Genomic DNA, 16,393 nt, shown 5'->3' on the forward strand with positions numbered 1-16,393 from the left:
TTCCTAAATATAATTAGGCTATAGTTTACTACATTGCCTAAAAATAAATATTGATCACCCATATTTCTCCGTCTGAAAATCTTCCCGCTCCTACAAGGTAGGCTATAAAAATGGCTCAAGGGAAAGTGTAAGTCTCTCCAACTCTGTTCTCTTTATACTACATCTATTATATTGGCTGATATTGCCCAGTAAAACAGATAGCCTAAAATAATGGGACACCTGAGAATCTCAGGAAATGTCATCCATTTTTTAAATAAACATTTTGCGTTTTATATTGGCTATTGGGCGCAAAATTGCTGAAGCATTTACTGGCAAGTGAGATGCTTCACTACGTCTAAAATAACACTGTGGGACAGTGCAGACCTCTAGCTTAAACCTTTTAGGGCTAGGGGCAGTATTGTCACATTCGGATGAAATACGTGCCCATATTAAAACTGCCTCCTACTCAAACTCAGAAGCTAGGATATGCATATTATTAGTAGATTTGGATAGAAAACACTCTAAAGTTCCCAAAACTGTTTGAATGATGTCTGTCAGTATAACAGAACTCATATGGCAGGCAAAAACCTGAGAAGATTCCAAGCAGGAAATGAAAATCTGGTTCCTGTAGTACTCAAGTCCTGGCCTTTCTGACACACAGTGAGTTAGGACTCAAATAGCACTTCCTAAGGCTTCCACTAGATGTCAACAGTCTTAGAAAGTTGTTTGAGCCTTTTGCGGTAAACACAGACCGAAGGAGAACGCTGGTAAGCAGGTGCCCTGAAAATCCATTGAGTTCATAGGGCGTGTTCATGTGAAGAAGTCCCCTGTGTTCCAAACCATTTTTCAAGGCAATGCAAACGTCCGGTTGGAATATTACTGAAGTTTCACGTTCTCAAGGCCCTAAAGGTTGATGCTATACAACGTTTGACATGTTTGAACGAACGTAAATAGAACTTTCCCTTGACTTTCCGTCATCACATTTCCCTCGCGCGCCCTACATTTTGAGTAGCCTACTGAAGGCGCAAACAACATGGATTTATTTGGACATAAATTATGAACTTTATCGAACAAAACAACATTTATTGTGGACCTGGGATTCCTGCAAGTGCCTTCTGATGAAGATTATTAAAGGTAAGTGAATATTTATAATGCTATTTATGCGTTTAGATGACTCCAAGATGGCCGGTGTCTATAATTGCCTGCTGTTTTTTTCTGAGCACAGTACTCAGATTATTGCAACCAGGTGAGGGGAGTTCCTAACTAATCAATTAAGACCTAGACAACCAGGTGAGGGGAGGTCCTACCTAATCAATTTAGACCTAGACAACCAGGTTAGAGGAGTTCCTAACTAATCAATTAAGACCTAGACAACCAGGTGAGAGAAGGTCCTAACCAATCAATTAAGACCTAGACAACCAGGCGAGGGGAGGTCCTACCTAATCAATGTAGACCTAGACAACCAGGTGAGAGGAGGTCCTAACTAATCAATTAAGACCTAGACAACCAGGTGAGGGGAGGTCCTAACTAATCAATTAAGACCTAGACAACCAGGTGAGAGTAAGTCCTAACTAATCATTTAAGACCTAGACAACCAGGTGAGAGGAGGTCCTAACTAATCAATTAAGACCTAGACCAGGTGAGGGGAGGTCCTAACTAATTAATGAACTTAATTGATCAACACACACGTTCTTCGAACTATCCCTGATTTAGTCTATTACCTATCGGCTATGTGTTTCCACGTTTCCTTTCTCTTACGTGGAGTTGGTAGCCTGTGCTCTGACAATGATTTCCAGGGGTTGGTCTGCAGAGGCGTTCAGCAGTGTACCCTGGGCTGGTGTTGGAGACACGAACATGGGTAGGTCCAACCCCTCCATACAGGATGTCACCGGGGGGTCCACTGAAAGACAAACCATGGAGTATTGAGATACAACACATAGCGTCATGTTTTTCAGTATAAATCATTACCACAACCCCTCTACTATGCTACAGGTTTGGAAACTCTGCATAAAATGAAATGACAATCAAATTCACTACTTCTACTACTACTGGAAACAAGCCACAGGCATCATCTTATTCTCTACAGAGAAACAACTTATTAGAAAGTAGATATTAAGATAAACTATATTGATAATATACATGTACCTCTCACTACAAACTGAACAGGTAGTTTGCAGAGTGTATCGTTTGAGGTCCTGTTAGATTGATATCCGTCAGTATAGGAGAGAGAGATGGACTGAGTAGGGAAATCCTCCATCATTAACTGAACTGCATATGTTCCAGTGGTATTACTGTTGCCCCAAAATGACAAGGTGCAGTTCTGAGGAAGACAAGGTAAAAACAAGATTAAACAGGCAATCTGTTATTGCTTGTACATTATTGACCTGGGCTAGGGGGCAGTATTGAGAATTTTGGAAAAAATATGTGCCCATTTTTAACTGCCTCCTACACCAACTCAGAAGCTAGAATATGCATATTATTGTTCAGGTTTGGATAGAAAACACACTAAAGTTTCTAAAACTGTTTGAATGGTGTCTGTGAGTATAACAGAACTCCTATGGCAGGCAAAAACCTGACAAGGTTTCATGCAGGAAGTGGCCTGTCTGACAAGGAGTCGTTCTTCTTGCCTCTGTTTATTGAAGAGTAAGGATCTTAGCTGTAACGTGACTATTCCTAGGGCTCCAATAGGCTCTCAGAACCCGGGAAAAACCTGAACGATGAGGTAATCCAAGGTTCTCCAATCAGAATGGAAGCCTGCTGCTAACTGGTTCTCCTATCAGAATGGAAGCCTGCTGCTAATTGGTTCTCCTATCAGAATGGAAGCCTGCTGCTAACTGGTTCTCCTATTAGAATGGAAGCCTGCTGCTAACTGGTTCTCCTATCAGAATTGGAGCCTGCTGCTAGTAATGCTGAAGTAGCTAGCTAACCTTTGATGCATCTGAAATAAAGTGGTTTCATCTATAAACAAATATAAACCCATTACGGAAAAAAACTTGCATTACTTTATAATAACATGTGAAAACGTAATAACATGAAAACATAACATGTTATTATGTTTTAATGTTTTCACATGTTATTATGTTTTCACATGTGAAAACATAATAACATGTGAAAACATAATAACATGTGAAAACATAACATCTGTAACGGCAGTCGTTCGGAAAAAAGGACCAAGGCGCAGCGGGTTGCATGTTCATCATATATTTAATAACTAAAGTGAACACGAGGAAAAAACAATAAACAAACTCACGACAGGACCAGTGTAGCAGGCTAAACAAAAGCAGTGCTAACATACAACTACCCACAAATGACAAACCAAACACACACCTACTTATAGGACTCCCAATCAAAGGCAACACCTGCCTTCAATTGAGAGTCCATACCACAATTAACTAAGTATAGAAATAGAACAGACACCCAAAAACCCGGAACTGATTAAACAAACACCCGACTAAATAAATCACCACCCCGAACCACGTAAACAAAATACCCTCTGCCACGTCCTGACCAAACTACAATAACCCTTATACTGGTCAGGACGTGTCAGTACCCCCCCCCTAAAGGTGCAGACCCCAGATGCACCTCATACATAAAAAAACAAAAAAACAAAACAACAAAAAAATCCCCCTAAACTAAAGGGAGGGAAGGGAGGGTGGCTGCCGTCAACAACGGCACCTGTGCTACACCCCCCCTTCCCAACCCACCTAAACAGGAGGTTCTGGCTCTGGCCTACTGCCCTCCAGACTGTAGCCAGACTTGCTTTGCTCCGGACAGTAGGCAGACTCCTTCGGTTCCGGGTCGTAAGCCGACTCCTTCGGTTCCGGGCTGTAGGCAGACTCATTCAGTTCACAGTTCATTATTTTTATTTTCGGATCGTAGGCAGACTCACCCGGTTCTGGGTCACAGGCAGATTCCCTCAGTCCCGGGTCGCAGGCCGATCCCCTAGGTCCCGGGTCGCAGGCCGATCCCCTCGGTCCCGGGTCGCAGGCCGATCCCCCTCGGTCCCGGGTCGCAGGCAGACCCCATCGGTTCCGGGTCGCAGGCAGACTCCCTCGGTTCCGGGTCGCAGGCAGACTCCCTCGGTTCCGGGTCGCAGGCAGACTCCCTCGGTTCCGGGTCGCAGGCAGACTCCCTCGGTTCCGAACAGCGGGCAGACTCCCTCGGTTCCGAACAGCGGGCCGTCTCTCTCGGTTCCGAACAGCGGGCCGTCTCTCTCGGTTCCGAACAGCGGGCCGTCTCTCTCGGTTCCGAACAGCGGGCCGTCTCTCTCGGTTCCGAACAGCGGGCCCTCTCTCTCCGGGGCACTGTCACTGGAAGCTCTGGACAAGGCACTGTTGCCGGAAGTTCTGGACGAGGGACTGTTGCTGGAGACTCAGGACTGCACACTGGTGCCGAACTCTCGAGGCTGGGCTGACGCACTGGAAGCCTGATGCGTGGTACTGGTACGGGATGTGCCAGTCTGGGGACACGCACCTCAGGTCTAGTGCGGGGAGCGGGAACAGGCCGAGTCGGACTGGGTTGACGCACTGGAAGCCTGATGCGTGGTGCTGGTACTGGAGGTATCAGCCTGGGAACACGCACCTCATGGCTAGTGCGGGGAGCGGGAACAGGACAAGTCGGACTGGGCTGACGCACTGGACCGTAGAGACGTACTGGCAGTCTTGAGCGCAGAACTGGCATCGCTCTTACTGGCTGGATGCGCACTTCCCCCTGGCAAATGCGGGGCGCTGGTACTGCGCGTACCGGCCTAAAAATACTTGGCCTCGCCACAGTACCCATTACCCCGAAGCACGGGACCTGTCCAGTCACTGGTTGCCCAAAAAAGGTACAGGGATTTGGCCTGGGGCTCAATCCTCGCCCAGCCAAACTACCCGTGTGCCCCCCAATTTTTTTTTATTGGGGCTGCCTCTCGGGCTCCTTTAACTCCTCCATAGCCCTGGAAATGCCTCCTCAATTCTGCCCATGTCTCCTTTTCCCGACAGTCCATATTATCTTCCCATCGCTCCTTACCCCGCTACTTGGTCCATTTGTAACATGAAAACATAATAACATGAAAACATAATAACATGAAAACATAATAACATGAAAACATAATAACATGTGAAAACATAATAACATGTGAAAACATAATAACATGAAAACATAATAACATGTGAAAACATAATAACATGTGAAAACATAATAACATGTGAAAACATAATAACATGTGGAAACATAATAACATGTGAAAACATAATAACATGTGAAAACATAATAACATGTGAAAACATAATAACATGAAAACATAATAACATGAAAACATAATAACATGTGAAAACATAATAACATGTGAAAACAGCAAACTACACTTATAAAAAACTGGGTTAAGGTTAAAGTCCAGTATGCAGCTGTATGAGAAATGAAAAACAATGGGCCGTATATCTAGTGACTGTTTCTTTATTCTGAAGACATCTCTGATTAACATCAATAACAGCATTATTAACATTGGACGGTTGAGCGAACGTAGGCTAACGCGATTAGCATGAGGTTGTAAGTAACAAGAACAATTCCCAGGACATAGACATATCTGATATGGGCCGAAAGCTTAAATTCTTGTTAATCTAACTGCCCTGTCCAATTTACATTAGCTATTAGTTGTTATTATTACAAGTTTCCCTGCATTAAAGTCCCCGGCCACTAGGAACGCCACCTCTGGATGAGGGTTTTCCTGTTTGCTTATGGCGGTTTACAGCTCATTGAGTGCAGTCTTAGTGCCAGCATCGGTCTGTGTTGGTCAGTAGACAGCTACGATAAATACAGATGAAAACTCTCTAGGTAGATAGTGTGGTCTACAGCTTATCATGAGATACTCTACCTCAGGCGAGCAAAACTTTGAGACTTCCTTAGATATTGTTCACCAGCTGTTGTTTACAAATATACATCGACCGCCACCCCTTGTCTTACCAGAGGCTGCTGTTCTGTCCTGCCGATACAGTGTATAACCTGCCAGATGTGTTATTAATATCGTTGTTCAGCCACGACTCGGTGAAACATAAGATAATACAGTTTTTAAGTCCCGTTGCCAAGTCTAGGTCCAAAAGGCTTCTTAACAGCTTCTACCCCCCAAGCCATAAGACTCCTGAACAGCTAATCAAATGTCTACCCAGACAATTTGCATTGCCCCCTCCCCCCTTTACGCTGCTGCTACTCTCTGTTTATTATCTATGGTCACTTTAACTCTACCTACATGTACATATTACCTCAATGTCACAGGAAGGCCAAAAAGATCATCAAGGACAACAACCACCCGAGCCACTGCCTGTTCACCCCGCTATCATCCAGAAGGCGAGGTCAGTACAGGTGCATCAAAGCTGGGACCGAGAGACTGAAAAACAGCTTCTATCTCAAGACCATCAGACTGTTAAACGGCCATCACTAGCACATTAGAGGCTGCTGCCAACATACAGACTCAAATCACTGTCCACTTTAATAATGCTTACATATTTTGCATTACTCATCTCATATGTATATACTGTATCCTATTCTACTGTATCTTTGTCTATGCCGCTCTGACATCGCTCGTCCAAATATTTATACTGTATATTCTTAATTCCATTCCTTTACTTTAGAGTGTGTGTATTGTTAGATATTACTTGTTAGATATTACTGCACTGTTGGAGCTAGAAACACAAGCATTTCGCTACATCTGCAATAACATCTGCTAAACACGTGTATTTGACCAATAAAATTAGATTTTGATTTGATCAACCTGGAACGTTACAGCAATCACATGACTGTCATTCAACCATCCACAACAACTCACCAACTAACAATATACTATATAACACAACAACATAACAACTAACAATATACTGTAGAACACAACAACTCATCAACTAACAATATACTGTAGAACACAACTCACCAACTAACAATATACTGTAGAACACAACAACTCATCAACTAACAATATACTGTAGAACACTTAACACTCGACGTGCCGAGCCAGTCCTGATGAACCACTGTTCACCTGCATTCCAGAAGTGAGCACAAGGCAGCAGATACAGTAGCATAAACTAATGAAAATGTTATTGTTAACTTTGAAATATATATGTTTTTGTATTCTAATGTCACCCAAGACCTTCATAAACAAACCCTAATTATTATTTTTTCAGATAGAATATAGACGGGTTGGTTGACAATTTCACAGAAATGATGCACTTATCGTAGAAGGCTCGTTTCAGCTCGTTGTATCTTATTATAAATACCATGTCTTGTTTTGAGGTGTTTTGACTGATGTCATGTATATGCTAATATGGCAAATAATGGCTAGCTATCAAATCAACAACTGTAATGATGATTTGAGACACAACAAGAGCTCATTGTTAAGTGTATTTATGTTTTCAATAAACATTGGAGAGTAAATATAGTTTACATGTTGTCAACAAGCTAAGCCAACCCCGTCTGTTTTGTCCCATAGTTGTGTATTATCAGTTTTGTTGCTAAACAACCAACCCATCTATATGGTAGTAATTCAGAAAGTCATGTTCATGTTACTCTAACATTGCCGTTATGACAGTAATCTGCTTTGGCCAGCTGGTTGCTGCCTTGGCATGTTAAATGACAGTAACATGGTTTGGACAGCTAGTTGGTGCCTTGGCATGTTAAATGACTGTAACCTGCTTTGGACAGCTAGTTGGTGCCTTGGCATGTTAAATGACTGTAACCTGCTTTGGACAGCTAGTTGGTGCCTTGGCATGTTAAATGACAGTAACCTGCTTTGGACAGCTCGTTGCTGCCTTCATCATCATAGTCCATCGTTGTCTGTGTTGTTCTACTTGGATACTAACCTCTCGTAGAGTGAAGTCATTAGGAAGGTCACTTGATGTGTAACACTCATCCGTTGGTACTGCATATCTGCATCTGACCTGATCCCCATCTGGATCAAACAGCAACAGGTTGAAATCTCTTTGACAATTAGCAGGGACACTGAGAGAGAGAGAGAGAGAGAGAGAGAGAGAGAGAGAGAGAGAGAGAGAGAGAGAGAGAGAGAGAGAGAGAGAGAGGGATTATTGCAGTGTTTCAGACCTGTTTTCTATTGACTGAATAAAACACACAGATTGATAAAATCTCTTGTTCATTGAACTAAATCACTTAACACTGATCAGTAGGAGTATTTACCGCATTAGAGGTATGACAGTGGTCTGTGGAGATCGGTTGACTGTCCCCGTGTCAGACCTGACCCCAAGATCCACATAGGGCCACAGCCTCCAAACAACAACAGAATTATCATTGTCTATCCATAAACTTCTATTCAATCTGTAATGATAAAGAGACAAAGGTGAAAGGTGAGTTCCAAAAACACATCCTAAACACTGTTGTTGTTATGGTGTTCATCATGTACAATACTGTGTGTGTTAACTAATGTGTGTTTTCTCCTTCCTGTTGTAAATGGACATGTTGGACATATTCTCTATAACTACTTTGGTCACCAGGATGCAATAACTTATCTGTTCCCTGTTACTACAAATCAGGTTCATAAACACACTGGTAACGGATGGAAGATTTGAATAGAAAAGAAACACTCACCGCAGAGAAAAGTCGACTGTGTTACTGGATAAGTCAACATTAAAGACTCCTTCTGTCTGACACCAGTCCCCAGACATCTCCTGGTCCACTGTCTGACCCTCTATCATAACCTCATTCCCACAGTCCTCACTGGTACACAACCATGTACCACAACGTGTAAAGGCTGTCTTGTAATAAACGTCCACCTGCAACGTCACACTTCATAAAACCACCACTTCAGACACATTGCTAGACTGCTGTCTTTAACAAGTGTGCAACAAAGACAAATGTTCTCTTTGGTAAGGAGGGTAAGAGAACAAGGAGGAGCAAGGCATTCTTCATATAGCTAAATGCCTTTATCATTATGGTACATTCAATAGTACAGAACATTCTAAACTCTGATTCATTTCAGCCTTTGTCAGGGATTACAATGATACAACAAGCCTTCTGTAGAGAACAAACCATGTTCCAACAAAGCCTGATTGAAGAGGGACTGGTTAGGCACAACATAATCATTGGTGGACGAAATAGGCAACAGGCAATATCAATTCAAAACAACAGTTAGTTATCAACAACAGATAATATCAACTCAAAGCAACACTTAGTTATCAACAACAGGCTAAATTAATTTCAAATTGTGAAATAGATATACAATTTTTATTTTTTTATTTAGGTAGGCAAGTCAGTTAAGGACAAAGTCCTATTTTCAATGACAGCCTAGGAACAGTGGGTTAACTGCCTTGTTCAGGGGCAGAACGACAGATTTTTACCTTGTCAGCTCGGGGATTGTATTGTAGCGATTGTATTGGGGTGGCAGGTAGCCTAGTGGTTAGTGTTAGACTAGTAACCGAATGGTTGCAAAATCAAATCCCAGAGCTGCCAAGATAAAAAATCTGTTGTTCTGCCCCTGAACAAGGCAGTTAATCCACTGTTCCTAGGCTGTCATTGTAAATAAGAATTTGCTCTTAACTGACTTGCCTAGTTAAATATTTCCAAGCTGATTGAAGTCATGAGGATGGAAACTGGACCAATCAGGAACACTCATAACCTCTTGGTGAACCATTCAGTTGTGTCTTTAGAATAATGTCTTTTGTAATTGATTCTCTGTATTTTCAAGTTTTGTGGCTGCATCATGTTATCAAATCAAATCAAATGTATTTATATAGCCCTTCGTACATCAGCTGAAATCTCAAAGTGCTGTACAGAAACCCAGCCTAAAACCCCAAACAGCAAGCAATGCATGTGAAAGAAGCACGGTGGCTAGGAAAAACTCCCTAGGAAAAACTCCCTAGAAATTGGTTATGGGTATGCTTGTCACCGGCAGGAACTGGGGAGTTTGTCACGATCAAAATAAATATGAAGAAGGAAAGTTAGATGGAAATACCTCAATCTTCTGAAAATCTAACCCTGGGAAAGTTATGTTCAGCGAGACATTTACACATAATAAAAACACACCAGAATGGTTTTACTGAGCTTGAGCTCTTTGTGTTACCCTAAAATTTGTTCCAAGTTGGTAGAATCTTGGTAGAAAAAATGTACAACTGTAAACAGAGCTTCCACCAAGTATTATCTCAAGGGTTTTATTTTACTAGACAGTTAAGAACAAATTCTTATTGACGATGACGGCCTAGGAACAGTGGAATAACCACATGGTTCAGGGGTAGAATGACAGATTTTTATCTTGTCAGTTCGGGAATTCGATCTAGCAACCTTTCGGTTACTGGCACAAAGCTCTAACCACTAGGCTACCTACCGCTCCTACACTCTAACCACTAGACTACCTGCCGCCCCTACACTCTAACCACTAGGCTATCTTCCCCCCCCCTACACTCTAACCACTAGGCTACCTGCCCTCTCCCCTACACTCTAACCACTAGGCTGCCTACCCCCCTACACTCTAACCACTAGGCTACCTGCCACCACTACACTCTAACCACTAGGCTACCTGCCGCCCCTACACTCTAACAACTAGGCTACCTACCGCCCCTACACTCTAACCACTAGGCTACCTGCCGCCCCTACACTCTAACCACTAGGCTATCTTCCCCCCCCCTACACTCTAACCACTAGGCTACCTGCCCTCTCCCCTATACTCTAACCACTAGGCTACCTACCCCCCTACACTCTAACCACTAGGCTACCTGCCACCACTATACTCTAACCACTAGGCTACCTACCGCCCCTACACTCTAACCACTAGGCTACCTGCCACCCCTACACTCTAACCACTAGGCTACCTGCCGCCCCTACACTCTAACAACTAGGCTACCTGCCCCCCCTACACTCTAACCACTAGGCTACCTGCCGCCCCTACACTCTAACCACTAGGCTACCTGCCCTCTCCCCTACACTTTAACCACTAAGCTACCTGCCTCCCCCCTACACTCTAACCACTAGGCTACCTGCCCCCCCTACACTCTAACCACTAGGCTACCTACCACCCCTACACTCTAACCACTAGGCTACCTACCGCCCCTACACTCTAACCACTAGGCTACCTGCCGCCCCTACACTCTAACCACGAGGCTACCTGCCGACCAACAGGGTGTGAAGACATGGTTTTTGTATTAATGTGGAACATTTTCAAAAATATTCTATCACTTTGAAAATGTGGAGTAAGTTTAATAGATCCGTAGGGGTGGATGGGGGGGCATTGTATACTGAGAAGACTTGAATAGGAGTGGGTATAAGCAGTGAATAGGAGTGGGTATAAGCAGTGAATAGGAGTGGGTATAAGCAGTGAATAGGAGTGGGTATAAGCAGTGAATAGGAGTGGTTGTACGTAGGGAATAGGAGTGGGTATAAGTAGTGAATAGGAGTGGATATAAGCAGTGAATAGGAGTGGGTGTACATAGTGAATAGGAGTGGGTGTACGTAGTGAATAGGAGTGGGTGTACGTAGTCGAATAGGGTAGGATTTAAGCAGTGAAGAGGAGTGGGTGTACGTAGTGAATAGGAGTGGATATAAGTAGTGAATAGGAGTGGGTGTACGTAGTCGAATTCGGTAGGATTTAAGCAGTGAAGAGGAGTGGGTATACGTAGTGAATAGGAGTGGGTATAAGTAGTGAATAGGAGTGGGTATAAGCAGTGAATAGGAGTGGGTATAAGTAGTGAATAGGAGTGTGTATAAGTAGTGAATAGGAGTGGGTATAAGTGGTGAATAGGAGTGGGTATAAGTAGTGAATAGGAGTGGGTATAAGCAGTGAATAGGAGTGGGTATAAGTAGTGAATAGGAGTGTGGATAAGTAGTGAATAGGAGTGGGTATAAGTAGTGAATAGGAGTGGGTATAAGTAGTGAATAGGAGTGGGTATAAGTAGTGAATATGAGTGTGTATAAGTAGTGAATAGGAGTGGGTATAAGCAGTGAAGAGGAGCGGGTATAAGCAGTGAATAGGAGTGGGTATAAGTAGTGAATAGGAGTGGGTATAAGTGGTGAATAGGAGTGGGTATAAGTAGTGAATAGGAGTGGGTATAAGCAGTGAATAGGAGTGGGTATAAGTAGTGAATAGGAGTGGGTATAAGTAGTGAATAGGAGTGTGTATAAGTAGTGAATAGGAGTGGGTATACGTAGTGAATAGGGGTGTGTATAAGTAGTGAATAGATGTGGGTATAAGTAGTGAATAGGAGTGGGTATAAGTAGTGAATAGGAGTGGGTATAAGAAGTGAATAGGAGTGGGTATACGTAGTGAATAGGAGTGGGTATATGTAGTGAATAGGAGTGGGTATAAGAAGTGAATAGGAGTGGGTATAAGTAGTGAATAGGAGTGGGTATAAGTAGTGAATAGGAGTGGGTATAAGTAGTGAAAGGGAGTGGGTATAAGTAGTGAATAGGAGTGGGTATACGTAGTGAATAGGAGTGGGTATAAGAAGTGAATAGGAGTGGGTATACGTAGTGAATAGGAGTGGGTATATGTAGTGAATAGGAGTGGGTATAAGAAGTGAATAGGAGTGGGTATACGTAGTGAATAGGAGTGGGTATAAGTAGTGAATAGGAGTGGGTATACATAGTGAATAGATGTGGGTATAAGTAGTGAGAAAAGGAGAGCCATACATAACATTAAACACTAGAGGGCAGCAAACATGCACCACAGACCAAAGGGAAACATTGTGCGTTCCATTTCTACCAGTAGAGTCCATTTTACAAGCCTCTTGAGCTAAGAATAGGTTAGCAAAACCCCTAGTAATTTTCAAAAGTTGCTATTAAATGTTTATTTTTAACAGGTCATTTTGGAAATCTATGGAAACATTGGTAATTTATATATGTTTTCAGATTTGTTTTTCATATTCTTTATATCTATTTCCATGTTTACCATAACTTTCTAATAGATAGACCATGTGGTTAAGGAGAAAATAGCCCAATTAATTAAAAAACATCTAATCAACAATGACATATTTACCAATTAACTCTGCAACACTACCAACTATTGATTTTTGTCATAACTGCGACTGGCGCCAGTTTGGCCCAAAAACATTCACATCAAAGATCAACAAAGATAGAGACAGCAGGAGCGGAAGAGATACTCTCAATGATCGGCTAAGAAAAGCCAACTGACATTTACTCCTGAGGTGCTGACCTGTTGCACCCTCTACAACCACTGTGATTATTATTATTTGACCCTGCTGGTCATTTATGAACATTTGAACATCTTGGCCATGTGCTGTTATAATCTCCACCCGGCACAGCCAGAAGAGGACTGGCCACCCCTCAGAGCCTGGTTCCTCTCTAGGTTTCTTCCTAGGTTCTGGCCTTTCTAGGGAGTTTTTCCTAGCCACCGTGCTTCTACACCTGCATTGCTTGCTGTTTGGGGTTTTAGGCTGGGTTTCTGTACAGCACTTTGAGATATCAGATGATGTAAGAAGGGCTATATAAATACATTTGTTTTGATATATTGAGAAATTTTGAATATTGAAATATACAGGATTTTCCATGGTGAAACACTCAGCAACAATATTCACTAAATTTATGGGTTATATTTAGAATTGTCACGTCCTGACCAGTAAAAGGGGTTATTTGTTATTGTAGTTTGGTCAGGACGTGGCAGAGGGTATTTGGTTTGTGTGTTTCGGGGTTTTTGGTTTATGTTCTATATTTTCTATTTCTATGTGTTTATCTAGTTTTTCTATGTTTGGGTTTTGGATCGACCTCCAGTTAGAGGCAGCTGGTTGTCGTTGCCTCTAATTGGAAGCCATATTTAAGTGGGTTAGTTTTCTCTTGTGTTGGTGGGTGGTTGTTCCTAGTATAGTCTGTGCACCTTACTGGGCTGTTATCGTCGTTATTTTGTTTAAGTGTTTACCTTCAATAAATCAAAGATGAGCAATATACCCGCTGCATATTGGTCCGATGATTTCTCCTCATCAGACGACGAAGATTGTGACAAGGATAATGTTTTACTGCTTTGTTTTATAGATTTGTAATAGGATTTAAAAAAAATATTTTATATATTTCACGTCAGGAAAATCCTTGAATGTTTTCAAAATGCTGGTAGTTTACTGGTAGTTTACTGGTACATTCAGAAAGTTACTAGTAATATTCCAACCCTATGAAGAATGTATTTTTCAAGATGACAACAAGAACAAATTATAATTTCTCTCAGTTGAAGAAAACACTTAAAGCTGCAATACGTAGAAATGTGAGTTATAGATCTGTCTTTCTGTGTCTTTTACTTTCAGTTTTGTATAACAGCTTCAAACAGCTGAAAATACTATATTGTTGGTTATTGAAAATATATTTCACAGCAGTTTAGATCTACGCTATACATGCTTGTTTTGTCACAAACTGAAATTAGACAAACTATTAGAATTGTAGCAACCAGGAAATGACAGAGTGATTTCTGCATAGTGCAGCTTTAATAGGAAGCATCATCATTGTCATTGTTCTCACCCCGTAGGTTCCGTCTGGGTTGGTCCCTATGAAGATGAAGGTCATGGTTCCTCCTAAGGAGCGGGGGGCCCAGGAGCAGGAGACCATCAGCAGCAGCAGCAGTAGTGAGGACTGGGAGGGAGACATGGTGTCTGTCTGTCTCTGTCTGTCTGTCTCTGTCTGTCTGTCTGTCTGTGTGAGTCTCTCTGAGTACTGACTCTGCTTTAATAGACACACGTACAGTAGAGGCACATGCGCACATTAACCTGCAAGCACACTGAACTACACACACACACACACACACACATATGCACACACACACACACACACACATATGCACACACACACACACACACACACACACACACACACACACACACATATGCACACACACACACACACACATTTACAGAAGCATCTCCCACACTCAGAAGCACACACACAAGCAGACAGTAACAGACAGTAACAGACAGTAACAGACAATAACAGACAGTAGCAGACAGTATCAGACAGTATCAGACAGTATCAGACAGCAGCAGACAGTAGCAGACAGTATCAGACAATAACAGACAGTATCAGACAGTATCAGACAGTATCAGACAGCAGCAGACAGTAACAGACAGTAACAGACAGTAACAAACAGTAGCAGACAGCAGCAGACAGCAACAGACAGTATCAGACAGTAACAGACAGCAGCAGACGGTAACAGACAGCAGCAGACGGTAGCAGACAGTATCAGACAGTAGCAGACAGTAGCAGACAGTAACAGACAGTAGCAGACAGTAGCAGACAGTAGCAGACAGTAGCAGACGGTAGCAGACGGTAGCAGACGGTAGCAGACGGTAACAGACGGTAACAGACAGTAGCAGACAGTAACGGACAGTAACAGACAGTAGCAGACAGCAGCAACAGCAACAGACAGCAGCAGACAGCAACAGACAGCAGCAGACAGTAGCAGACAGTAGCAGACAGTAGCAGACAGCAACAGACAGTAGCAGACAGTAGCAGACAGTAGCAGACAGTAGCAGACGGTAGCAGACGGTAGCAGACGGTAACAGACGGTAACAGACAGTAGCAGACAGTAACGGACAGTAACAGACAGTAGCAGACAGCAGCAACAGCAACAGACAGCAGCAGACAGCAACAGACAGCAGCAGACAGTAGCAGACAGTAGCAGACAGCAACAGACAGTAGCAGAATGTAACAGACAGCAGCAACAGCAACAGACAGCAGCAGACAGCAGCAGACAGCAGCAGACAGCAGCAGACAGTAATAGACAGCAGCAGACAGTAACAGACAGTAACAGACAGTAACAGACAGCAGCAGACAGCAACAGACAGCAGCAGACAGTAGCAGACAGTAGCAGACAGTAGCAGACAGCAACAGACAGTAGCAGAATGTAACAGACAGCAGCAACAGCAACAGACAGCAGCAGACAGCAGCAGACAGCAGCAGACAGCAGCAGACAGTAATAGACAGCAGCAGACAGCAACAGACAGCAACAGACAGTAACAGACAGCAACCGACAGCAACAGACAGCAGCAGACGGTAACAGATGGTAACAGATGGTAACCGACGGTAACAGACGGTAGCAGACGGTAACAGACAGCAGCAGACAGTAACAGACAGTACCATTAAAGGTCTTACGCTGACCACAGATTTCGTTTACAGCAGTCATACACAAGTCTTACAACTGATTTCTTTCTTTTTCTCCTCTTCAACTCCTCTCTCCTTCTCCTCAACTCTCCTCTCCTTCTTTTTCCTTATCTTCTCTCTTATCTCCTTCTCTCTCCTTCAACTCTCCTTCTCTCTCCTTCTCTGCTATCTCTCTCCTTCAACTCTCCTCTCTCTACTTCTCTCTCCTTTCAACTCTCCTCTCCTCTCTCTCCTTTTCTCCTCCAACTCTCCTCTCCCTCGTTCTCCTCCTTCTCTCTCCTTCAACTCTCCTGTCTCTCCTTCTCTCTCCCCTCCAACTCTCCTCTCTTATCTCCTTCTCTCTCCTTTAACT

The 16,393-nt window shown here is 43.0% G+C and overlaps 1 protein-coding gene and 1 long non-coding RNA gene across 5 annotated transcripts in view; both read right to left on the reverse strand.

The window, feature by feature from the left end:
* Positions 1-14,718, reverse strand: part of LOC115153829 (mucin-5AC) — a 56,680-nt gene extending 41,962 nt beyond the window's left edge. For all 4 annotated transcript variants that reach the window (XR_003867766.1, XR_003867765.1, XR_003867764.1 and 1 more), the window contains exons 1-6: positions 14,407-14,718; positions 8,548-8,732; positions 8,140-8,277; positions 7,809-7,947; positions 2,125-2,299; positions 1,738-1,879 (exon numbers count right to left, since the gene is read on the reverse strand). Coding sequence is in view for 1 of the 4 variants with exons in the window: in XM_029699434.1 (XP_029555294.1) it covers positions 1,738-1,879; positions 2,125-2,299; positions 7,809-7,947; positions 8,140-8,277; positions 8,548-8,732; positions 14,407-14,532 (905 nt within the window). In the remaining 3 variants the exon portion in view is untranslated. The remainder of the gene's footprint in view (positions 1-1,737; positions 1,880-2,124; positions 2,300-7,808; positions 7,948-8,139; positions 8,278-8,547; positions 8,733-14,406) is intronic.
* LOC115153830 (uncharacterized) lies at positions 4,876-6,260 on the reverse strand. Its single transcript, XR_003867767.1, has 2 exons — positions 6,219-6,260; positions 4,876-4,993 (listed from the first exon to the last, which is right to left on the reverse strand). It is a non-coding gene; the product is annotated as an uncharacterized LOC115153830 (long non-coding RNA).
* Positions 14,719-16,393: the final 1,675 nt, after the last annotated feature.

Source organism: Salmo trutta, chromosome 19, assembly GCF_901001165.1.
Source record: "Salmo trutta chromosome 19, fSalTru1.1, whole genome shotgun sequence".
Lineage (NCBI taxonomy): Eukaryota > Metazoa > Chordata > Actinopteri > Salmoniformes > Salmonidae > Salmo > Salmo trutta.